The 25,410-nt window shown below is 41.8% G+C and overlaps 1 protein-coding gene and 1 long non-coding RNA gene across 2 annotated transcripts in view; both read left to right on the forward strand.

Annotated features, from left to right (window-relative positions):
• LOC129692914 (uncharacterized) overlaps positions 1–25,037 on the forward strand; it is a 28,119-nt gene extending 3,082 nt beyond the window's left edge. Inside the window, exon 2 of the long non-coding RNA XR_008722786.1 lies at positions 24,333–25,037. This is a non-coding gene — a long non-coding RNA (uncharacterized LOC129692914). The remainder of the gene's footprint in view (positions 1–24,332) is intronic.
• A 140-nt stretch (positions 25,038–25,177) lies between these two features.
• Positions 25,178–25,410, forward strand: part of Camlg (calcium modulating ligand) — a 7,622-nt gene continuing 7,389 nt past the window's right edge. The window contains exon 1 of the mRNA XM_055629184.1: positions 25,178–25,267. Coding sequence (XP_055485159.1) covers positions 25,178–25,267 — 90 coding nt within the window. The remainder of the gene's footprint in view (positions 25,268–25,410) is intronic.

Here is a 25,410-nt window from a genome sequence, read left to right on the forward strand (position 1 = left end):
ATATCGCCTAGCAATTAACCCAGATGGACTCAATTCTTCTCCTGAACAGCCCCCGACCTTCTCTCAGGCTTGCTCCTCAGAGAAGACACAGGTTGAAACTAATTGCTCTCCCACCTTTGGCTGTAGCCATATCCCCACTAGCAGAAAATTCAGAACGTGAATTAAAGATCAGATATTCCCCAGGTGTCTGGCCAGGACTGACCAGACCTGAAAGTCCACTACCCTAGCCCCTCGTCCAATTATGAGTAGCTAGGACTGCAACCCCTGAACTTCCCCATGCCCCCTCCCTAAAATCCCGAGGCTTATGTCTCTGGAGGCCACTCTTTGCTGACTGGCAAAGTGACCCCAACGTGAGTTGGCCCGAATAAACCTCTTGCTTTTGCATAAAGCCTCCGAGAGTTTCCTTTGGTTACCTCTCTGGAAGTTAAACTCGTGCCGGGCTTACAGATGTATAAATATAAGATGTATGGGATGTAGAATTTCTAGGAGACCCTTTGATGGAATACAACTCCCCCTTTTTTATTTTTTTAAAAGTATTTTTTATAGGTCAATGTGCCCTTTGTACTATTTTTTGTCCTCGTGGATTATAAGGTATACTTGTAATATGTTTAATATTAAGTTGTTGACAAAATTTTGAAAACATATTTCTAACATAGCCAGGGCCATTATCTGTTTTAAGTTGTTTTGGAAGTTTTAATATAGTAATTGCTGACAGCATATGAGCGATAACATTTTTTCCCGCTTCACCAGTTTGGAGTGTAGCAAATATGAACCCACTATAAGTGTCAACAAGAACATGAACATATTTTAAATTAGCAAATTCAGGAATATGTGTAACATCCATTTGCCAAATAGCATTAGGTACAGGGCCACGGGGATTGACCCCAAGATGGGGAATAGGCAAAAGGACAACACAAGAATGACATTTGTTTAGCCAAGTCAGCTTTGTAATCACCTGAGTTAAAGGTCCTAGAAGGTTAGAATGAGCTTGTAAATGTCCAATGTAAAAGGAAAAGTTTTTTTTTTTGTATCAAATTTTGAATTTGTAAAAGAAATTTTAGCAGGAATAGATGTCTAAATTTAATCTATAGTCTCTAACCTAGGCAAAGACTGAGCTATATGCACTAAAATATTTAAAGACTAAAAATATTTAAAGATGCTTATTAAAATTTTGAAATACAGCCAGTACTGCAGATAACTCTGCTATTTGTGCAAATGTGCTAGACACTTGAAAAGATATTGTTTTTTTTATCATAAGTATTGGCAGCAACACCAGATGATGAACCATCAGTAAATACCATTAAAGCACTAACAATTGCAATAACTTTTATTTTAAGTGGAAAACTGTAGGTTGTACCTTTAAAAACTGAATTTGTTTTCTTGTGCCTCAACAGGTTGGACTCTGTCTTAATAAGCTTACATGTGTTAAAATGCCATATTTATCAGATCTCTGACAAGTCTGAGGGCCAGTTATTCTTTTATCTTTATCATCTGCTCTAAACTGCATCCTGTAAAACAGGATGCTATAATCTCTAATTTTGGCATATTATTAGATGCATGTTTTAGAACCAAATTTTAAGTAAATCTATATAGGCAAATTTTATGGTTACCCATTTTAGATTTAACCCTTTTAAAAAACCTAAATAAAGAGACTAGGTAAAGCTCAATCTTAACTATAATCTTTAGCAGAACTTTAAATCTGCTCTTTTTAAACTAAAATCAAAGCAAAACTTTTAATCAGACATAGTTTATAAATAGGCTGGCAAATCTTATTAATCCTACCATATTGCATTAAGACTTAATAGTAAAAAAATTAAAGGACAAAAGTTTTATTTAGCGTTAAACAGAGAACTAAACTTAGCTTGTAGTCCTCAGCAAAAATGGATTATTTTGTCCATACCAAATCTATAGGCCAGAAAGAAACAGCATTAATTTATTTAGGCACTGTCAGCCAGGCATATATTTTATATAATGGTTAACAATGATCTGAATATAACCTGGGCTAACATGGAACTGCAGTTCTTTTTTCTCTTTAAAAGAGCATAAGCAAACATTTTGCATCAAATCTCCAGCCTTTTTAAATGAAGAACAACATATTTTACAGTTCTTTGTGAGACTGCCCAAGGGTTATTATTTTAAAATACTGTCAGTTGTTAGTCAGATTTTTGAAATATCGTCAGTCCAAGTTCACAGATAATCATACACACAGAGACATAAATAAGGAACATAGAAATCCGACATTGTCACCTTGAAGTAACCAGAATACCCAGACACCAGGACTTGACCAGCCCCTACTGGACATAAGTCCCCCAGATTCCAGGAGTGGACGCCCTCATGGGCCCCCTCCACACACATAGATTTCAGAAGGAGCAGAACTCCCATGGCCCTCTCCACAGCTTCCAGATGAAGAGATGAAGGCTCCAGCAGCCCTCTCTCCATCCAGAGTGTCCCAGCAACCCTCTCTCCTGGTCCCAAACTGAGTAGAGCCTTTACAGAGGCTCCTTTCTCGGGAACTGGAGCATCCTCCAGATTTCCTCAACCAGATTGGAAACTCTCCAAATTTCCCCAGAGCTCCAGGTGTCACTATAGATAGTTAAGGAGCCCAGGTGGTTGCTGAGAATTGAACTCAGGACCTTTGAAAGAACAGCTGGTGGTTGGGCCTGATATCTATCTGATCCTGGCTCAAGTTTGAAGATCCGTCTTTAACTTCTGGTTTAAGAGGCGCCACTTCTGGGCAAAAGTAATTCAGCCTATCTGCCTTAAAATCAACCCTGCCTGGTAACTGTTATGTGGAGTTTTGTCGCTGGCCTACCTTTCCTTGCACTACCTAACCTTGCCCTCTACATCATCTTACCTCACTTCCTTAACCCTGCCCCCTGACCCAAACCTATAAAAAGGACTGCTTAATTCAATAAACCGAGTTCCTGCTTCGACAGATCTCCAGGCTTGGTGGTGTTCTATTCCCTGGGGCATCCGGGGAGGTTCGGGCTGTCAACGCTCATCATACCGCTCAGCCACAGAGGACGTCCAGCTGGACTGGCCACCCTCCTCTCAGTTCCACCTACCGGATATCAACCCGGCAGACTGGTGTGCCGTGAGAAAATCCTGCTCGACGGAAGAACACTGAAGGGCCAACTGGTCTGCGGGTGGGTGTACCCCGTTGAATACGGGGCAGTCCTCTTCATCTCACAAATCCAACCCAGGTCTGGAATCCCTACAAATTTTGCTTAAAAGGAGGGGTTTCAATCTGCTTGATACTCAAGCCCTTCAAGTATGGAAGTATGTTATGAAGGTTGCTCTGTGGCTGCAGGACAAGGGTGCCCTGTTTGACTGGGACACCTGGGACTGAGTAGAAACCCTGGTCAACAGAGCACAGGTCTGGGATGGGGATATCTCCCCTTTAGGAGTTATTCCCCTGGTCACAGCCCTTAAGGGCTACTTCCCTCCTAAACTGCCAAAAGAACATAAGGATAAGGGTAGAAGACAGGAAAGTGGACCAGAGAAGGAGCTGGCCCTAAAAAAAGAGGAAGGCGCCAGGGCCAAAATCATCATTAGAATGCCCCCTGGCCAGTCCCTACCCCTTCGGCTGTGCTACCAAAAAAGGGCTCACAAACTGACTCTGGGACAGAATTTAACTATTACAGCTCCACATGCCTTAAAGAGCATCATCAAACAGCCCCCAGACTGCTGGCTCACTAATGCCCGAATGACCCATTATCAAACTCTGCTTCTGAACACTGATCGCATCATCTTTAGCCCACCCACAGGACTAAATATGGCTTCCTTGCTTCCTGATCCCGACATGGACATTCCTCTTCATGACTGCCAGCAGATTTTGGCGACTGATCAGGGGTAGAGAAAGGACTTAATTGACCATCCCCTGCCAGATGCAGACATAACATGGTTCACAGATAGGAGCAGCTTCTTAATGGATGGACAAAGGAGGGCAGGAGCAGCAGTAGTGGACGGAGAACAAACAATATGGGCTAAATAAAGCCTTGCCACCCGGCACCTCTGCTCAGAGAGCAGAACTAATTGCTTTAACTCAAGCCCTCAACCTAGGAAAGGACAGAAAAAATAATATCTACACTGATAGCAGATAAGCCTTTGCCATGGCCCATGTGCACAGGGCCATATACCAATAAAGAGGACTTTTAACCTCAAAAGGAAAAGAAATCAAAAATAAGGGAGAAATAACTAAGCTGCTAGATGTACTCTTTCTGCCCAAGAAGGTAAGCATCATCCACTGCCCAGGGCACCAAAAAGGAGACTCCCCAGTAGCCCGGTAAACAATATAGCGGATCGAGCTGCAAGGACAATTGCCATGCAACGTTCGACCCCCATCTTGGTGACTGGGGTCACAGACAAACTGAAAAACGACCGGACCAAAGGATGGCCTGACCTGCAATACTCAACTGAGGAAGAAAACCTCATCTCTCAGTATCCCACCAACTACAAGACCAAGCAAGGACATTGGAAGACACAGAAGGGAGAGACTATCCTTCCCAAAGATGCTGCCTTGGACCTGATTCAAAAGATGTACAGGTGGATGCACTTGGGACAGAAGAAATTAGTTGAAGCTGTTAAAGGATCTCAAGTATTTGTTCAGGACTGAGGACTTTGATAAGTACTAAATAAATGCCAGGTTTGTGCTCAGGTAAATGCCTGCAGATCTCAGACTAGACCTGGTAAGAGACCTAGAGGAAACTGGCCAGGCATATTTTGGGAGGTAGACTTCACAGAAATAAAACCTGGTAAATATGGCTATAAATACCTGTTTTTGTAGATACCTTTTCAGGATGGGTGGAAGCCTTCCCCATCAAGCACAAGACTGTGTCAATAGTGGCTAAAAAAATACTGGAAGAAATCTTCCCCAGGTATGGAATTCCACAGGTAATAGGGTCAGATAACGGGCCTGCTTTTACTGCCCGGGTAAGTCAGGACTTAGCTAAGGTGTTGGGGACCAATTGTAAGTTACATTGTGCTTATCATCCCCAAAGTTCAGGACAGGTAGAAAGAATGAACAACTATAAAAGAGACCCTGACTACCTTGACCTTGGAGACTGGCATAAACTGGGTGGTGCTCCTTCCCTTGGCCCTGTTCGGAGTCTGGAACACCCCCTATAGGCTAACTTCTTTTGAAATTATGTACGGGCCACCAGCCCCCTTGGTGGCCACAGGACTGGATTTAGGCTTGACTTTGTATTCAGACCGGGCAATTGCTGCCAGGCTGGTTGCCCTGCAGACTACACAGACGGATATCTGTGCGAAGGCATCGAGCCCATTCTCTGGAACCTCACTGGAAGGGGCCATACACTGTGCTCCTGACCACCCCGACTGAACTAAAGGTAGACGGAGTAACTGCCTGGGTACACGCATCCCATGTCAAGCCAGCTCCCCCTGCCACAGAAGACTGAGAGCCATAAAGACCAACAACCCCTTGAAGCTGAGGCTCCGGAAGGAACAGCCATGATCTGGATCCCTGCAATCAGTGCTCTCCTGACCGTGTGTACTGCAGACTACCAACCCCTTATCCCCCGCAACCCACACACCCCACAACATCTCAGATGGGAACTTAGAAATCAATACGGGATGACCCTTTCTCACGATTCTAAAATAGCTACCCCCAGAACTTTGTTCCCAGAACTCAGACTCGAACTCTAAGGAGTTATTTACATATGGAATGGAGAAAAAATGACAGCCACCTATAGGATAGAGGGTTACAAAGTAGATTTCTATGTTTGCCCCAGTAACATTGGCGAAAACGTGATTGTGGCACAGTAAATGATTTTTACTGTGGTGCCTGGGACTGCGAAACCCAGGGCCCATGGCTTGATGAGCCAAAACCAGAGGCCTTAATACATATCAAAAGAGATCCCAGATAAAAGGACATTTGTGGCACAAGGCTTGAGAATGGTAACCTCCCTTACAGCGTCGTTCTCGATTCCCAGAGGAACGTGAGGGGCAATTGCAATTGGCTCCTAGTAACCTTTACTGAATTAGGAAAAACTTATGATTGGACAAAAGGCCATGATTTTGGCATCAGAGTAAGAGATTCTAGGATCCTGGGTGGGAGCTCTAAAGATCCAGAGGGATCCTCAGAATTCTATTAGAAGTAACCCCCTTGGCCCCTCAAGAAATGGGACCTAACATAGTCTTAGTACCTCATAAACCTCCTCAGCCTGTCCCTGTACAACCCACTGCTCAGAGGGCCGCACCCACACAATCTACTCCGGTTCCTCTAACCCAGGCCGCACAGCCAGCTCCAACTAGTACCCCAACCATTGAAGAGGACCCCCTCTGGGCTATAATGAAGGATGCCTAAGAGGCCCTAAACAACACAAACCCTAATATGACAAAGTCCTGCTGGCTTTGTTATGGAGTTAATCCTCCTCTCTATGAAGGGGTTGCTCTTGACGCATCCCACCTAATCAATGTTACTAGTCTGGACAGCTGCCGCTGACATCCATCAAAAACCCGGTTGTCCCTACAATCAGTCGTGGGATCAGGAACTTGCATTGAAAGGCAGCACCCAGCCACCAGGCTCTGTTCTTCCTTCTTACATGTCCCTGGTGGATCAGATGTGTATCTGCTTCCTCCCAATCATAGTTCGTGGGTCTGCAGTTTAGGATTAACCCCTTGCGTGCACACTCAGATTCTCTAACACAGCAATGAAGTCTGTGTACCGGTCCAAGTAATGCCCAAGATCATCTACCATCCTTACAAGGAAATCTTAAGTCACTGGGACACCAAAAATGACCTGGATAGACCAAAGAGGGAGATAACCACTGCTATAACCCTTACCCTGCTCTCGGGCTTAGGCCTTACTGGGGCAGCCACAGGAGTGACTTCTTTAGTTCTCCAGGACCACAAGTACAGTAGCCTTAAAACAGCAATAGATGAAGACATTCAAAAATTAGAACTGTCAATTTCCAACTTAGAAGAGTCTTTAACTTCCTTGTCAGAAGTAGTCCTACAAAATAGAAGAGGGTTAGATGTGCTCTTCCTAAAGGAGGGTGGACTTTGTGCAGCCTTAAGAGAGGAATGCTGTGTATACATAGATCACTCAGGGGTGATCAAAGATGCTATGGCAAAAGTTCGGGAGGGATTAGCTAAAAGAAAGAATGAGAAGCCAACCAAAGCTGCTCTGAATCTTGGTTTAATAGTTCACCCTGGTTCACTACACTGGTGTCAACTTTAATGGGACCTTTAATCATTTTATTTCTTCTGACCTTCAGATCCTGTATTCTAAACCACTTGGTTGCATTCGTTAATGAAAGAATTAATACAGTACAAATACTTATGCTAAGACAACACTATCAAAGAATATACAAGACTGAGACTGAAGCATAAGACTAAAATAAGGTCTGAGATAATTAAAAGTCAATGTTGGTAGGATTTTGGAATGAAACCTGCTTCTGGGTTGCCTAGCAACTTATGATGTCATCATGTGTCGACAGCCAGGTGGCCACACCTGGAAGGCGTGGTTACCGTGTCCCTTAAAAGGACAACCTGATACATGGTCGCTCTCTTGGTCCTTCCTCTCTATCGGGGCGTCCCCTCTCTCTTCCCCCTTCTCTCTCTTTCCCTCTCTCTCTTTCCCTCATCCTGTCCTGCCCTCCCTTCTCTCTACATATCCACCTAATAAACCTTTTTTATATAGAAGATCTGTCGTACGCCCAATCATATTTAATTTTGTCCCATAACCTTACAGATGTAACTGCTTCTTGTCTTCTCCCCAACCCTGACTAGCATTTTAGCCTTTCTAGCCCATGATGTCAACATTCTACTTGTCAGCTTCCAGAATATGGACCTCCGGCCCCTTATCCCACTTTACAGGCTGAGATGCTAAACCAAAAGGGGAACTTCTTGAGACTAATCCCCATTCTTCAGCTGCTTCATGATTGAAGCAGATACTAGAAGGAGGGGGAATGAAAGAATCAGACTAGTCTTATAAACTGTATTTTTGAATTCTCTCAATACTCTTCCAGAGAACAGGAGAATGTAATAGCCCCTCCTGATCCTAGCCATCTGCATGGACAGAGATAAGGAGAAGACCTCCACCCAGTTGCAGAAGGAAATAGTATTGGATCCAGGTGGTCCTAATATTCCCCTCCCAAATAGCCCCTTACCTTTTGACTAAAGGCATGTAGCCCCGTTTCTCAGAAAGACCACAGGATGAACAAATTGCTTTCCCCACCTTTAACAATGGTCTAGTCTGACCACAAGATGTACTGATCCTTTTCCCCACCTTTAACAATAGCTGAATCTGCACATATCAGAAAAGAACAGATATACCCCAGATATCTAGCTGACCGGACCTGCTGCTCACAATAGACCCTATATCCACTCCCATGACGTCAGACCTGTAACCTCCTGGTCTACCCCTTTAAAAACTAGAAGCTACCCAGAGTTGATGCTCACTCTCTCCTGGATGTGGAGTTAGCCCCAGTGCACTGGTGTAAATAAAACGTCTTCTTAATTACAGCGATTCCTGGCCTCAGAGTCTCCTTTGCAAACCTCCCGGTAGTTAGACCCCTTGCTGGGCCTTTCACAAACAATTTGATTTCCAAAACCAATACCAATTTAAAATGAGACTTGTCTTTTCAGTCTAAAAGGAAACACAATTTATGTTAACTAAGAGGTTTTATAATAATTTTTAACCCATAGCATATAGCAAAGATGGCAGTCATATCATGTGTTTTAAACATGTGTTTATAGACCTTATAAACATATATGCACATTTATATTCTAAACAACAGTTTGAATATAACTTTAAAATATATTTAATTACTTTTGATCTATAACCTAGATATATATTAACCATTTAAGATCAGTCAAACAGGGCTGGAGAGATGGCTCAGTGGTTAAGAGCACTGTCTGTTCTTCCAGAGGTCCTGAGTTCAATTCCCAGCAACCACATGGTGGCTCACAATCATCTATAATGAGATCTGGTGCCCTCTTCCAGTCTGCTGGCACACATGCAGGCAGAATACTGTATAAGTAATAAATAGAAACACGTTTAAAAAAAAAATCAGTCAAACATAAGCATATAATGGCCATATATTTAAAAACACAGATAAAACTTTTTTCTGCCTGTTTGGCTGCTCTAATTTCCCCAAGTAACTCTTTAGCTTGTGAGATTTTTTTTTTTTCATTTTAACCTTTACCCCCCACGTCTTCAAAGCATCTTTTAATCCTTCTACAAAGGTCTTATGCTTACTCATTTCTTGTCCCATGATCACTGATTACTTACTGGACCATACCTATGAGGCAGGCTCCCACACAGTTGTCCTTTTTCTCATCTATTTCTGGCCAGCCTCTCTATCAGCGTTCTTCACCGAGTCCCTCGTGTTCAGGTCCCTATTCAAGACGCCACTTGACCTGACCCACAGGTCAGTCGAAGGAGACCCTAAGAGGGGGCGAGAATGGGGTGGGACAAGAGACTCAAGAAACAAAGGCCAAGACAGTTTCTCTGATCAAGGTCTCTCTCGGTTTATTATTTTTTTATACATCTTTTACATAGACAGGGCAAAAGGAATGTAATTACCTTTGGAAGAGTTACTAAGTGACTAGAAATCACAGGATGACCCACCAGAGGGGTCACAAGATGTGCTAATAACAGTGTATCACAGGACAACCCAACAAAGGAGTCACAAGTTGTGTTAACAATGATTGTTTGGAAAGTTCCTCAGAAGTGTTACTTGGGAAGCCTCCCCCGGGGGGGGGGGGGGGCTAAGGTGTTTCAAGAAGATGATCTTTATAGCAAGCCCCAGGTCAGCCGGGAATGCACTATTGTCATTAAACCAAAAGCCAAGAATTCTGGGGGCAGCAAGGTGCCAGAAGGCCCCCACATTTTTCTCCCTACTCCACCCCAATCTCTTCCAAAACCCCAACACCAGGTAGAAGAAAGAAAGGGTTAGAGGGAGAGGGGACCCAGTTTTCTTAGCTGCTTCCTGCTGGTTAGGGACATCTGGTTCCTTGGAGCCAGTCCAATCCTTGTTTCAGGAGATCTCCAGCTTCTTGTCTCACAACAGCAACCAGGAGCAGCAAGGGGGAAGCAAGAAAAGCCTTGTTTTTTCTCTGTCTACTTTCACTCTACTGTCTCTGGGCTCTGGCATTTATTCTCTCCAGAATTCTCAGATTTAAACTATCTGCAGCTAGCAAAGAGCTCCCCTCAGAGCCTTCGTGAGGCAAATAGTTTGCTGCTGTGAACAATCTAAATCAGTCCCTCATCCCACACCTGGGACCAAAGCAAAAATATGTTTATAGCCACAACATATTTCCCTTTCTGTGTAAAAAGACAGCTTTCCTTTTAATATAAATGAAACTTGCTGTTGCTTTCTTAAAAGGAGATAATCAAAAAACCAGACCCTTTTGGATCAATAATTTCTTTTACATCCTGATGACTTTCTGCTGCTCTTGTCTGCATCCACTCACACTTTTCGCTGTTGAGCCTTGAGCTAGGTTCTAACAGCCATAAGTCACCTAAACATTCTTGCAGAGAAACCAGTACTGCCAGAAATGGTTCCTTCCTGTCTCTGGCAAAACGTAGCGTACTTCTCAGAGCTAATACACCAGTCATTTTAAGCTTGGAGGCTGCATTGAGCATTTCAGTGTCTAAAACTTTTGGTGGGTGCAGGGAAAGCTAATCATGATAATCTCTTAATCTGGGACTGCTCAAGATTAACCTGTTTTCTTGAAATGGGCTGTTTCTCTTCAACCCTTTCAGTCTGTAGAGCAGCCTGTTCTGCCCCTCCCGGTTCCCCGGCCTGCCCAGAGGCTGTGGAACCGCAAGTGCATGGAGCAGAGCTGGGCGGCAATTGCGGAGAGGTCCGGCTCTTAGTTATCAGGTGTTCTCCCTTTACCAACGGTGCTTTTTGCCTTCCAAGCATTTCAACCTCTACCCGCAAATTTTCTAGTTCCATTGCCAACTCTGCAATACTTTCTAATTGTTCAACCATTCTTCTAGCCTTCTTTAAAATGGAGTGCGAGAAGATGATGAAGCAAACCCAGAGAATCCCCTCTGGGAGTAAAGTGGGAATGAAACCAGCAATAACAACCACAGTAAAACTTATGCTCGTATCCTGAAAGGCATATTCATCTCTCCATACCCTGCTGTCTCCTGTAAGGCATTACTCATTAGTTTAAGCCCGATGTCTGGGCACGATTTGTGGCACCCATTTGTACTTTTTTTTTTTTGATTTTTTTTTTATTTTATTTTTCTTTTTAGTTACATTTTGTTAACTCTGTGTCCCAGCTGTATCCCGCTCCCTCATTCCCTCCCCAACCCCACACTCCCTCCGTGGTCTCCTCCCTGCCCCTTTCCAAGTCCCCTTATAGGGGAGGACCTCCTCCCCTTTCATCTGACCCTGTTTTATCAGGTATCTTCAGGGCTGGCTGCAAAGTCTTCCTCTGTGGCCTAACAGACTGCTCCTCCCCTGGGGTGGGGGTCAAACAGCCTGCCCTTGAGATCCTATTAGAAATAGTCCGTGTTCCCCTTACTTTGGAAAACTACTTGGTTACTGAGCTACCACAGGCCACATCCGAGCAGAAGTTCTAGGTTATATCCATAGATGGTCCTTGGTTGAGTGTCAGTCTCAGAAAAGACCCTGTGCCCAAATATATTTGGTCCTTGTGGAGCTCCTATCCTTTCCATATCATACTAACTTCCCTTCTTTCATATGATTCCCTGCACTCTGCCGAGGGTTTGGTTATGAGTCTTAGTGTCTGCTTTGAAACACTGCTAGGTAGAGTCTTTCAGATGCCTTTTGTGATAGACTCCTGTCATAAGTTCAATGCACATCCCATTTGTCTTTCTAAATGAGGATTAATCACCTTCGCCTGTGTCCACTTTCTTGATTATCTTCTTTAGGTGTGTAGATTTCATTATGTTTATCATGTCTTGTAGGTCTATATAAGCGAGTATATACCAAGTTTGTCTTTCTCCTTCTGGGATACTTCACTCAGAATGATCTTTTCTAGATCCCACCACTTGCCTGCAAATTTCATGATTTCTTCCTTTTTGATTGCTGAGTAGTATTCCATTGTGTAAAAATACCACAGTTTCTGTATCCATTCCTCCGTTGATGGACATCTGGGTTGTTTCCAAGTTCTGGCTATTACAAATAAAGCTGCTATGAACATGGTTGAACAAATGTCCTTGTTGTGTACTTGAGCAAATTTTGGGTATATACCTAGGAGTGGTATAGCTGGGTCTTGAGGTAGCACTACTCCTAGTTGTCTGAGAAAGCGCCAGATTGACTTCCAGAGTGGTTGAACCAGTTTACATTCCCACCAGCAATGGAGGAGGGTTCCCTTTTCTCCACAACCTCTCCAGCATGTGCTATCACTTGAGTTTTTCATCTTGGCCATTCTGATGGGTGTAAGGTGATATCTCAGGGTCGTTTTGATTTGCATTTCCCTAATGGCTAATGAGGTTGAGCATTTCTTTAAGTGTTTCTCTGCCATTCGACGTTCCTCTTTCGAGAATTCTCTGTTTAGCTCTGTTCCCCATTTTTTAAGTAGATTACTTGGTTTGTTGCTTTTCTGCTTCTTTAGTTCTTTATATATACTTGATATTAGCCCTCTGTCAGATAAAGGGTTGATGAAGATTCTTTCCCAATCTGTAGGCTGTCTATTTGTTTTGATGACAGTGTCTTTTGCTTTACAGAAGCTTTTCAGTTTCATGAGGTCCCATTTATTGATTGTTGCTCTTAGAGCCTGTGCTGTTGGTGTTCTGTTCAGGAAGTTGTCTCCTGTGCCAATGAATTCTAGGCTGTTTCCCACTTTTTTTTCCAGCTGATTTAGAGTATCTGGTTTTATGTTGAGGTCCTTGATCCACTTGGACTTTAGTTTTGTGCAGGGTGATAGATATGGATCTATTTTCATTTTTCTGCATGTAGACATCCAGTTGGTCCAGCACCATTTGTTGAAGATGCTGTCTTTTTTCCATTGAATGGATTTGGCTTCTTTGTCAAATATTGAGAATTCATAGGTGTGTGGGTTTATTTCTGGGTCTTCTATGCGATTCCATTGATCCTCCTTTCTGTTTCTATGCCAATACCATGCAGTTTTTATTACTGTTGCCCTGTAGTACAGCTTGAGATCGGGAATGGAGATACCTCCAGATGATCTGTTGTTGTACAGGATCGTTTTGGAGATTCTGGGTTTTTTGTTTCTCCATATGAAGCTGAGAATCTTTTTTTCAAGGTCTGTAAAGAATTGAGTTGGTATTTTGATGGGTATTGCATTGAATCTGTAGATTGCTTTTGGCAGGATGGCCATTTTCACAATGTTAATCCTACCAATCCATGAGCACGGGAGATCTTTCCATCTTCTGAGATCTTCTTCAATTTCTTTCTTCAAAGACTTGAAGTTTTTCTCAAATAGGTCTTTCACTTGCTTGGTTAGAGTCACACCAAGGTACTTTATGTTGTTAGTGGCTATTGTGAAGGGTGTTGTTTCCCTAATTTCTTTCTCAGCCTTTTTGTCTTTGGTATACAAGAGGGCCTCTGATTTTTTTGAGTTGATTTTGTATCCTGCCACTTTGCTGAAGGTGTTTATCAGCTGAAGAAGTTCTCTGGTTGAATCTTTGGGGTCGCTCATGTATACTATCATATCATCTGCAAATAGTGACACTTTGACCTCTTCCTTTCCGATTTGTATCCCCTTGATCTCCTTTAGTTGTCTTATTGCTCTGGCTAGGACTTCAAGTACAATGTTAAAGAGATATGGAGAGAGTGGGCAGCCTTGTCTTGTCCCTGATTTCAGTGGGATTGATTTAAGTTTCTCTCCATTGAGTTTGATGTTGGCTATAGGCTTGCTGTATATTGCCTTTACTATCTTTAGGTATGTGCCTTGTATCCCTGATCTCTCCAAGACTTTAAACATAAATGGGTGCTGGACTTTGTCAAATGCTTTTTCAGCATCTAAGGAGATGATCATGTGGTTTTTCTCCTTCATTTTGTTTATGTGGTGGATTACATTGATGGATTTCCGTATGTTGAACCACCCTTGCATTCCTGGGATGAAGCCTACTTGGTCATGGTGGATGATATCTTTGATGTGTTCTTGGATTCGGTTTGCAAGTATTTTATTGAGTATTTTTGCATCAATGTTCATAAGAGAGATAGGTCTGAAGTTCTCTTTTTTTGTTGGATCTTTGTGTGGTTTAGGTATCAAAGTGACTGTGGCTTCATAGAATGAGTTTGGTAGTGTTCCTTCTGTTTCTATTTTATGGAATAGTTTGTGGAGAATTGGTGTTAGTACTTCTTTGAAGGTCTTGTAGAATTCTGCGCTGAAGCCATCTGGTCCAGGGCTTTTTTTGGAGGGGAGACTGTTAATGACTGCTTCTATTTCCTTGGGAGATATAGGACTATTCAGTCTTTCTACCTGATCTTGACTTAATTTTGGTAGATGGAATCTGTCAAGAAAGTTATCCATTTCATTTAGATTTTCAAATTTTGTGCCATATAGGCTTTTGTAGTATGACCTAATAATCGTTTGGATTTCCTCAGTGTCTGTAGTTATGTCCCCATTTTCCTTTCTGATTTTGCTGATTTGTATGGTTTCTCTCTGCTTTTTAGTTAGTTTGGCTAAGGGTTTGTCTATCTTGTTGATTTTCTCAAAGAACCAGCTTTTTGTTTCATTGATTCTTTGGATAATTTTATTTGTTTCTAATTGATTGATTTCTGCCCTTAGTTTGATTATTTCCAGCCGTCTGCTCCTCTTGGGTGTATCTGCTTCTTTTTTTTCTAGGTTTTTCAGTTGGGCCATTAAGTTGTTTGTATGTGATGTTACAGATTTCATCTTGTAGGCACTTAGTGCTATAAATTTTCCTCTGAGCACTGCTTTCAATGTGTCCCATAAATTTGGGTATGTTGTGCCTTCATTTTCATTGAATTCTAGAAAGTCTTTAATTTCTTTCTTTATTTCTTCCTTGACCCAGCTGTCATTGAGTAGTAAGTTGTTCAGTTTCCATGTGCGTGTCGGCTTTTTGTTGTTTCTGTTGTTGTTGATGTCCAGCTTTAGTCCATGGTGGTCAGATAGTATACAAGGGATTATTTCAATCCTTTCGTATCTGTTGAGGCTTGCTTTGTGACCAACTATATGGTCTATTTTGGAGAAGGTTCCATGCGGTGCTGATAAGAAGGTGTACTCTTTTGAGTTTGGGTGAAAAGATCTGTAGACATCTATTAGGTCCATTTGATTTAGGGATTCTGTGAGTGCTTTCATTTCCCTATTTGGTGTCTGTCTGGTTGATCTGTCCCTTGATGAGAGTGGGGTGTTGAAGTCTCCCACTATTAAGGTATTAGGATCAATGTATGATTTAAGCTTTAATATTGTTTCATTTACGAATGTAGGTGCTCTTGTATTTGGGGCATAGATATTCAAAATTGTGATGTCCTCTTGTTGGATTTTTCCTTTGATGAGAATATAGTGGCCCTCCTTATCTTTTTTGATTAACTTGGGTTGAAAGTCTATTTTATTAGATATTAGGATGGCTACTCCAGCTTGTTTTCTGGAACCATTTGCTTGAAAAACATTTTTCCAGCCCTTTACTCTGAGGTAGTGTTTATCTTTGTTGCATAGGTGTGTTTCTTGGATGCAACAGAATGTTGGGTCCTGTTTCCGTAACCATTCTGTTAGCCTGTGTCTTTTTATTGGTGAGTTGAGTCCATTAATATTGATAGATAATATTGACCAATGCATGTTAGTTCCTTGTGTAATGGAGTCGATGATCTTACCTTGTTTCATTGCTTGTTTTCTTTTCATTTTTGTTGGGACATTATCTGTATGCCCTGTTTTCTTGGGTGAATTCGTTTTCGTTGGATTGGAGTTTTCCTTCTAGTATCTTCTGTAGGGTTGGTTTGCTGTATAGATATTGCGTAAATTTAGTTTTGTCATGGAATATTTTGTTTTCTCCATCTATGTTGATTGAAAGCTTTGCAGGGTATAGTAGTCTGGGTTGACATTTGTGATCTCTTAGAGTCTCCATGATGCTTGCCCAGGCCCTTCTGGCTTTCATAGTTTCTGATGAGAAGTCTGGTGTGATTCTGATAGGTCTACCTTCATATGTTACTTGGCCTTTTTCCCTTGCTGCTTTTAATATCTTTTCTTTGTTCTGTAGATTTAGTGTTTTGACTATGATGTGACGTGATGTGTTTCTTTTCTGGTCTAGTCTATTTGGTGTTCTGTAGGCCTCTTGTATATTTATGGACATCTCTTTCTTTAAGTTGGGAAAATTTTCTTCTATGATTTTTTTGAAAATATTTTCTGGACCTTGGAGCCTGGAGTCTTCTTTTTCATCAATTCCTATTATTCTTAGATTTTGTCTTTTCATAGCATCCTTGATTTCTTGGATATTTTGTGATTGGAATTTTTCTGATTTTACTTTTTCTTTGAGAGAAGTATCAATTTCTGCAAGTGTGTCTTCAGCTCCAGAGATTCTCTCTTCCATCTCTTGTATTCTGTTGGTGATGCTTACTTTTGTGGTTCCTGATCTTTTCTCCAAGTTCTCCAGCTCAAGAGTTTTCTCATTTTGTGTTTTCTTTATTGATTCTAATTCTGTTTTCATGCCTTGCACCATTTCTTTTATGTGTTTGAATTTGGATTCCTGTCTCTCTACGATGGACTCTATTTCTTTGTTCATTTCCTTTTTGTATGCCACTAATTTCTTCTCTACTTGTGCCTCTATTTGTTTGGCTATGTTTGCCTGTGTTTCTTTAAGGGTTTTGTCTATTTCTTCTTTCTTTACCTCCAATTGACTGGCCATCTCTTTGAAAGATTTGTTCATTTCCTCCTTATGAGCCTCAAATAATTGAGCAAGCATGGCTTTAAGGTCATTTTCCTGTGCTTCTGATGAATTGGAATATCCATCGATTTTGGGGTTTGCTGGTGAAGTCATGATGTCCTGATTTATGTTGGAAATGTTCTTTCGCCTACCCCTGGCCATTGGCTTATCTGAGACCTTCCCTGTTTGTTTTTGGATTCTGCCGATCAGACTGGTACTGTCTCTCTTTCAAGTCTGGAGAATTCTTCAGGAAGTTGAGAGAGGTCCCGTGTCCTTAGCGTATGCTGAGGACTAGCTGTACAGGCAGGACACTTGGCAGAGATCGGCGTATCTGGGCTGTCTGCTCTCTGGTTTGGCCCTGCTTCTTTGATGTGCTCCGCCAGTTCCGTGCTGCTGTCACTGACAGGTTATGAGGTCTTGCTGCAGCTGGAGATTTCAGGGTGGTCACGTCAGTGGGAATCGGGGTAACCAGCCTTTCTGTTCTCTCGTTTGGCCCTGGTTAGTCTTAAACTGGAGGGCTGATGTGCCCCGCCAGCTCAGTGCTGCTCCGCCGCCAGGTTAGAATGTCCCGCTGTAACTGGAGACTGGGTTGCTAGTCCAGATGCTTTCTGGGAAGTCCTGGGGTCTCTTTACTGTGCTCTCCAAGCTTCTGAGGCCCGGCGCCTGGTGTGTCTAGCTTGTATGGCGTTTCTGTCTGGTTTTGGTGAGTATATAGCGTATTCTCTGTCCCTGTGGTATTGGGCGGGCCGTACCGTCAGTGATCGCGATCCTGCGGAGCTAGTATGGCGTCTAGCAGACTCGGGCCCTGGGAGGATGGTGCAGCTGCCGCTCGTGAATCTGGGGCTCCGAGACTCAGTACTGCTGGCCTTTGCCGATAAAGGGCTTGGGGCTCCGCCTCAGTGGCTGCAGGCCCCAGGCAGTTAGGTCTGCGCTGAGAAAGGCGAGTCTGCTGTGCCGAGGAGGAGGGAGGTCTGGGGGAGGGGAGTGCCGAGAGATCAAAGGATCGTTTCTCACCTTCCCCAAACAAGTCCCTGGGTGACCCGAGACCAAGGTTTTCACCTCCGGCGATGTTCCCTGTTGTTTAGAAAGTCTCTCCGTTGTTTCCCTGGCTTCAGAAGTTCTTCCACTCATCAACTCAGAACTTTTTCTCTTCCACAGCTTGGAAACTGTGTGTGCTAGTCGCCATCTTGGCTCCGCCCCCCCCCCCATTTGTACTTTTTTAAAACTCTTTTACTTACATTTCTTTCATCTTTTTGTCCCTGCTCCAGGCAGGCTTGACTTCTAGAACAGTGTTGTCTGTGTAACCATCCTCTGCCATTCCAGCACCTCAGTGGATGCTTGAAATCACATATTAATCACATTATTAATCCCCGTCACCTATGTAAAATGTTGCTTTTACAACATTTTAAATGTTGTAGGATAAATACGATGGTAATTTAATATATTTTTTAATTAGGTAAATAAGAGGTTAGAGAAATGGCTCAGTAGTTAAGAGCACATATAGCTTTGCAGCGGCCCTGAGTTCAAGTCCTGTTACCTACACTGGATACCTTAGTTTTGGTTCATGTGCTGGAGGAGGGTCTTGTACGCTGTGTTTTCAGATGCTGATTCCATTGCTATGAGATCTAGTTACCACCCAGCCACAGGCATTGTCATGGATGTTGAACCATCTCCTGTACCCATGTGATGTAAGGAATGGTCCTATTTATCCCTGATTGACTAATAAAGATGTTGAAACCTATGACTAGGCAGAAGAGAAGTAGGTGGAGTTTAGGTTCCCAGGCTTGGGGTCAAGAAACCACAAGGGTGTGGGAGAAGGAGAAGATGAAGAAGGAGGACTTGGCCAGATGGAGCAGATTCAGCTCAGAATGGACAACTTGTGTGTTGTGGATATAAACATGTTTTTGTTTTGGTCTCAGGTATGGGATGTGGGACTGATTCAAATTGTCCACAGCAGCAGACTATTTGCTTCATGCAGGCTCTGAGAGGAGCTCTTTGCCAGCTGCAGGTTGTTTAAATCTGAGGGCTCTGGAGAGAGAAAAAATGCCAGAGCCCAGAGAGTGTGGAGCTCAAAGAACAAAGTGGTGGCTGCAGCTGCGACTGTGGCTGCTTCTGCTTCCCCTGCATCCCCCTCCCCCTTGCTGCTCCTGGTTGCTGTTGTGAGACAGGAAGTTGGAGATCTCCTGAAACAAGGATTGGATGGCTCCAAGGAACCCGACGACCCTAACCATCAGGAAGCAGCTAAGAGAACTGCACCCCCTCTCCCACTAACCCTTTCTCCTACCTGGTGTTGGGGTTTTGGCAGGGATTAGGGTGGAATAGGGAGAAAGAGATAAAAGAAATGTAAAAAAAAAGATTTTTTTATCTTATCAGTAACTTGGATTGTGTAGCTGAGAGATAGCTAAATAGCTTAGATGGTTGATATCTGCCCAGCCTCCAGTGCTTTATTTAAGCCTGTAAAATAAATCATAGTCTCTTTGTGTCAATTATTTTGGGAACTAGAAAGATTAAAAAAAACTTACTTTATTAATTGCTATCTTACATTCATGGTTGAAATAGTTTGTTTATGAAATCATTCAAGTATACCTTATGGCTCTGCTTCTAGGTTCTCAAAGTCCTCTTCAGTCAATTAGAACATGGGAAGGAACAATCAGGGAGGGTTGCATGGGTTATTGTAGTGAGCTACACAGAGGAATGTCTAGATACCATTTTCAATCACATGCTGTTGACAAGAATTCAGCCACATGAAACCACCTACTGTAATTCTTTCTCCACTGCAATGGCTAATCTGCTTTCAGTCTCTACAGAATGTTTTTTACTTTGTACAAAACATACAGTATAGTTCACACAGTACCCGATGGTGATGCACACCATTAATCCCAGTACTCAGGAGGCAGAGACAGATGAATCTCTGAGTTTGAAGGCAGCCTAGTCTACAGAGTGAGTTTCAGGATAGCAAGAGCTACACAGAGAAACCCTGTCTTGAAAAAAAAAGTTTGAAGGATTAGTTCACACAGTACATATTCTGCTTTATCTGGCTTTTCTCCCTTAGCATAATGATTTTGAAAGTCATCCTTGTTGTAGTGGTTACTGATAATTCATTATCCAGTAGCACTCTGTTGTGTAGCAGTACCACAAGATAGAGAAAAGTTTGCTTTCACTGTGCCCTCATTTAACCATGCCAAGCCAACTAAGAGATATTACAGGAAGTTCTTACCACAAGGAATGTTAAACAGTCCCACCTTGTGTCAATATTTTATACAATAACTATTAAAATAATTAACAGTTTTCACAATGCTGTGTTTTCAAATGCTAATTTCTGTGCCCCAAGATTTGATTACAGCCTGGACATGGACATTATTTTTATGAAGAATCTTCTGTGTCAATGTTGTATAAACATCACTCCCCAATTATCTCTGATTGGTTAATAAAGTAGCTGGCAGCCAGTGACGGGGATAGGAGACAGAGGGGCTGGACTTCTGTTCCAGTGAGGGATCTCAGGTAGGGACCATGAAGTAGAGGTGAAGAAGAAAGAAGGAGAAAAAGGATGTGGTCATGGGGAGCTCATGATGAGGACTGACCTGATAGAACAGAAACAGCCCAGGCAAGACCAATATGGCAAGTAACTCGGGCATATGGCTGGAAAATAGCAAGACTGGCATACACGGGTTAGAACAGATCAATATCTGCCCAGCTCTACTGCTTTCAAGCTTGTTAAATAAATCTAATAGGTCTCTGTTATTATTTGTGAGCTAGAGCAGTAACTAAAAATAACACCCCCCCCCAATTATGCCATATCATTTAAAAAGGTACCCAATGTGCAGCAAATAATCCAAAATTAGATAGAAATGCAAGCATAGGGCCTGAGAAAGCTCAGCTAGCCAGGCAGGAAAGCCCTTAAAAGCAGCTACTTAGGAGCAATAAAGCTGACTGCATTTCACAGCTGCAATACCTTAAGAGGCCCCACTATGCAGCAGAACAATTAAATAGCCATGAGCAAAGTCAGCTGGTGGTTTCAGAGCTACACCACAGCTTCTCTTTAGAGCACCCATGCAGACAGAGGAGAAGGTGAGCACTGACCACATCATGGCCCAGCAGCTTCATGTAGCTGGGAACAGAACTTAAAACTTCAGCCCAGTTTTGTTCTGTGGGGCTTGGAAAGGTGACTGCCCCTCTGCTCTGAGAAGCAAGGCAACTCAGAGAGGCTTTGGTGTGGAAAGAAATGGCTCAAATAAAAAATATAAGCAAGTATTTAGAGATTATGGATGAAAAATAATCCAGATAGGAATGATTAAAGCAGATGACATGGGATGGGTGCTGGGAGATAATGAGATAGTGTAGATGGAATTATCTTCCCAGCCCAAGATGAAATAAGGCAAATCTAAAATCTAAGAGTCTTTATTGATTATGATAGCAGGTTAGATAATACCACCATAATAGGTATGCACTAATAATAAACATTATTAGCATGTTCTTCTAGAATTACACACCACCACCTGACTCAGGCTTCAGGGCCCTGAGCTCCTCGCTGCCATCTGGCCTGGTGCTGGCAGCCTAGCCTAAAAGAGGAATATTTTCTCCTGACCAGCACTCTTCTGCTTAACCAGAGATCTTCCTGCCTGGAAGCCAGACCTTTTGGTCCTATGGCTTACACTTCCGGCCCATCGGCATCCAGCTCAGTGAAACAAGGAGGGTCAATGTGCTGGGGCGGGTTGTTGGTAGTGGTGGTGGGGGTCCTTTTTCTGAGGAGAAGAGGATGGGGCAAGGGATGAGAAAGTGGGAGGGTGGAACCAGGAAGAGAGGAGGGAGGGGACTGCAGTCAGGATGTAAATTGAATAAATTAATTTAATTTAAAAAAGAAGTAATAAAGAGTTTAAATAATGAAGTCTGTAAAAAAGAGAAAATTAGATTACAAAGAAAAGTATTTTCCATGCTAAAACAATGGAAAATAGTGTAAAAGAGGACTCTTGGACCCTATAATTTTATTTTGACTGTCAGCACAGAAATGATTGTATGTTTTAATGATATGTTCAATAATGGTCAATTATATGTTCAATTTTACATATCCTATTTAAAAGAGATCAGAAGAAAACTGACTTAGAGAAGAAAAAGACTGAAAAATTAAATGTTAGAATAGAGACAAAAGGCAGAGATTAGAGGATTCTTTAAATCAGAATAAAGAATCTTCAGAGCAATCCAGTCTGGAACCTGCAGTAACAGGAAAAAAGTAGTTCCAGGAGAGAGAAATCCACAAAGGCTTGAAAGTAGATCATGTAATAGCAGCCCATAGAGATACTAAATCAAAAAGCTTCATTAAGGAGGCTGGAGAGATGGTGCAAATGGTTAAGAGCACTAGCTGTTCTTCCAAAGGTCCTGAGTTCAGTTGCCAACAGCTATGTAGCAGCTCCAGAACCATCAGGTGCATATGCATTCAGAATATGTATAAATAATAAGTAAATAATTTATTTTTCTAAAAAAAGCTTCAGTTAGGTTAGAGAGATGGCTCATCAGTTAAACATACTTGTCTCCTCTTCCAGAGGTCCTGAATTCAATTCCCAGCAACCACTTGGTGGCTCACAACCATCTATATTGAGTTCTGATATCCTTTTCTGGCAAGTAGGTATACATGAAGATAGAGCATTCATATACATAAAATAAAGAATATTTAAAAAGCTTCACCTATGCATCATCGTAACCAGACTAGACATTATATTTATATTGTCAAGGATGAATTACTACATGAAGGACTATATACTTAATTAAAAATAAAGACTCTCTTCAATAATGTTACCTTAGAGAAAGGTCATACAATAGCTTATATGATTCATTCTGCAGAGTTTAGAAAAACAAGAAATGTGCATCATACCGTAGATTTATATTCAGAATTCCAATGGGCTTTTGCTTTGAATTCTAAGAAGATGATTCTGAGATTGCCCATTTATCAGAAATGACGACTATCTTAGATATGTTTTTACAGATTAAAGCTGATAATGCTTCAACATATGTATACTGTTGGTATAATGTTCTTTTGGAATGTATACAGTTTACCCTTGTTCATTCAAATACTGATTTCTCTACCCCATGATCTGGTTTCAATCCGAAAATTGTATTCCAAGCATCACCTGTCTCAAGTCTGTGTAAACATGCTACCATTTGTTCTCTGTGTTGTCAATTAAAACAAGTAGCCACAATACTGTGCAATAGACAAAATAGGGTGGGATGTCCTGGGGTGTGAGAGGAGGAAGTGAAGGGAGGAGAACAGAGAATCCACAGGAGATCTTGGAACCACATGTACAGATGAACCGGACCTAAGATATGACTAAAAGCAAGTATACAGGTTGAAACCTGAATGGTAGGAAACTATATGGGCTTGGAGGTTTAGGCTGGAGTAACTATTGCCCAGCATTGTGCTCTAGGTTAATTAAATAAAGCCCAGTCTCTGTGTGGTGATTTGGGTATACAGCTTGTTTAGGAATAACTGCTGCTTAACTAAAAGATAAATCAATAATAAATAATAACCCACAACAGTATACATTAAAATACCACAATATAAGATGGACGTGGTGGGGACACCTTTAATCCCAACATTCAGGAGGCATAAACAAGTGGATTGTTGTGAGTTCAAGGCCAGCCTGGTCTACAAAGTGAGTCCAGGGCAGCCAAGACTACACAGAGAAACTCTGTCTTAAAAAAACAAAACAACAACAAAAAAACCAACCCAAAACAAAATACAGTATTTTAAACATAGCATAGAAAATGTTACGGCTATATCACAATCTTTTTGGACAAGCAGTTATGGAGAAATCTCACAGGACTTTAAAGAAAATGCTCATAGAACAGAAGGGGGATATGGGATCTTCCAGAGATAGATTAAATAATGCTTTATTGACTTTAAATTTTTTAAATAGCAATGAGACAAGTAGCACAGCTTCGAAACAAACAAAAAACAAAACAAAAAACCCTGGATTTTAGATTGGACTGATGAATTGGATTAGCCTATGGATGCCCTAACTTGAGAATGGAAAACAGGAAATGTGTTACGTTAGGGAAGAGACTTTGTATTTATATCAACAGGAAAGTAAAAACTATGGACTTTATAAACTTTATAAACTTATAACTATGGACTTTCATCCAACTTTATAAAAATTAGATATGATCAGAGGAGAACCGCTGAAGATCTTGGTTTCAGACAGGAAGAAAGAAATCAAGAAACTAACAAAACAAGTAACATACTTTGCTGATCCTTTTACATGGAAACAGCTCTGAAACTGGCTGAGACTGTGTGAAAATGTCTCCAGCTAAGACCTCAATTTTGCTTTGGCTACAATCCCTTAGGACTTAACATACCAGCCTTTCATATGGCATAGATAAAAATTTATATTACAGTTCAGTTATACAGTCCAGACTAGCTTATAAAGAAAGCCAGATGCCTTTCATCTCTTCAAGAGTAGAGAATCAGTTTTAGATAATTGTGCACACTGCATATTTATGTGTTTATGAAAATATGTATATTGTCTATAAATGTTTATGTTTACAGACCAGACACCAAAGAAGTTGAAATGGCCCTGAGAAGAGTCACCCTCAAGGATGCTGGAAAGGATGCTGGAAAGGATGCTTAGAAGCTGGGACATATTTATTCCAGCATTCTGCTTGATTCCGCCTCACAGACTGCTTCAGTAGCTGTTTCCTCAAAAATCTTCAGCCAGAAAAAAATCTATACACTTAGCTAGGTCATCCAGCATCACAGACTATTCCAATCAGAACTTCAAATAAGCCCTTGCCTTTCTTAGAACACAGAGACTGGACAACAGATGTCGGTATAATGTTCTTGTGGAATGTATACAATTTACCTTTGCTCGTTCAAATGCTAATTTCTCTACCCCACTGGCTGTTTTCAATCCAGATATTAACATGTGAGGCTTAATCTAAGCATCACCTGTCCCAAGTTTGTATAAACATGCTACCATTTGTTCTCTATATTGCCAATAAAAACAACCAGCCAATGCTGAGCAATGGAGAGAATACAGTGGGACATCCTGGTCTGATGGGGAGGAGAAAGAAGGGAATGGGAGGAGAGATCCCAGAGGCGAGAACCAGGAAGCATCAAGAGAAGTGAACTGGACCTAAGATATGACTAAAAAGCAAGTATAATGTGGGAAATCTGGGAGGAAGCTATGCGGGCGTAGAAGTTTAGAATGGAGTAACTATTGCCCAGCATTGTGCTCTAGGTTAATCAAGTACATCCTAGTCTCTGTGTGGTGATTTGGGTATACAGCTGGTTTAGGAATAACTGATGCTTAACTAAAATATAAACATATTAAATAATAATCATCAACAAACAAATGATATAGCCAGCTCTCCTAAGATAAGGCCATTATCCTGATGTTCTTGGGGCAGTCCCCCCAAAGGGAACATCCCCAAAAGAGCAGGAAGCAATTTAAAGAGAACAATACCTCACTTCCCAAAAAAGGGGTGAGTGGTTTTAGTCATTCTGTGGGTGATGGATGTGAATCATCATTAAAAGGGAGTTGTTTACAGATTAAATTGTCTTGGTCAGGAAGGAAACTAGGTATAGAAGCTTAGACTCAGGGATTTCTCGCTCTCTTTTTTTTTTT

Source organism: Psammomys obesus, unplaced genomic scaffold (genome assembly GCF_907164565.1).
Source record: "Psammomys obesus unplaced genomic scaffold, mPsaObe1.curated_primary_1811, whole genome shotgun sequence".
Classification (NCBI taxonomy): domain Eukaryota; kingdom Metazoa; phylum Chordata; class Mammalia; order Rodentia; family Muridae; genus Psammomys; species Psammomys obesus.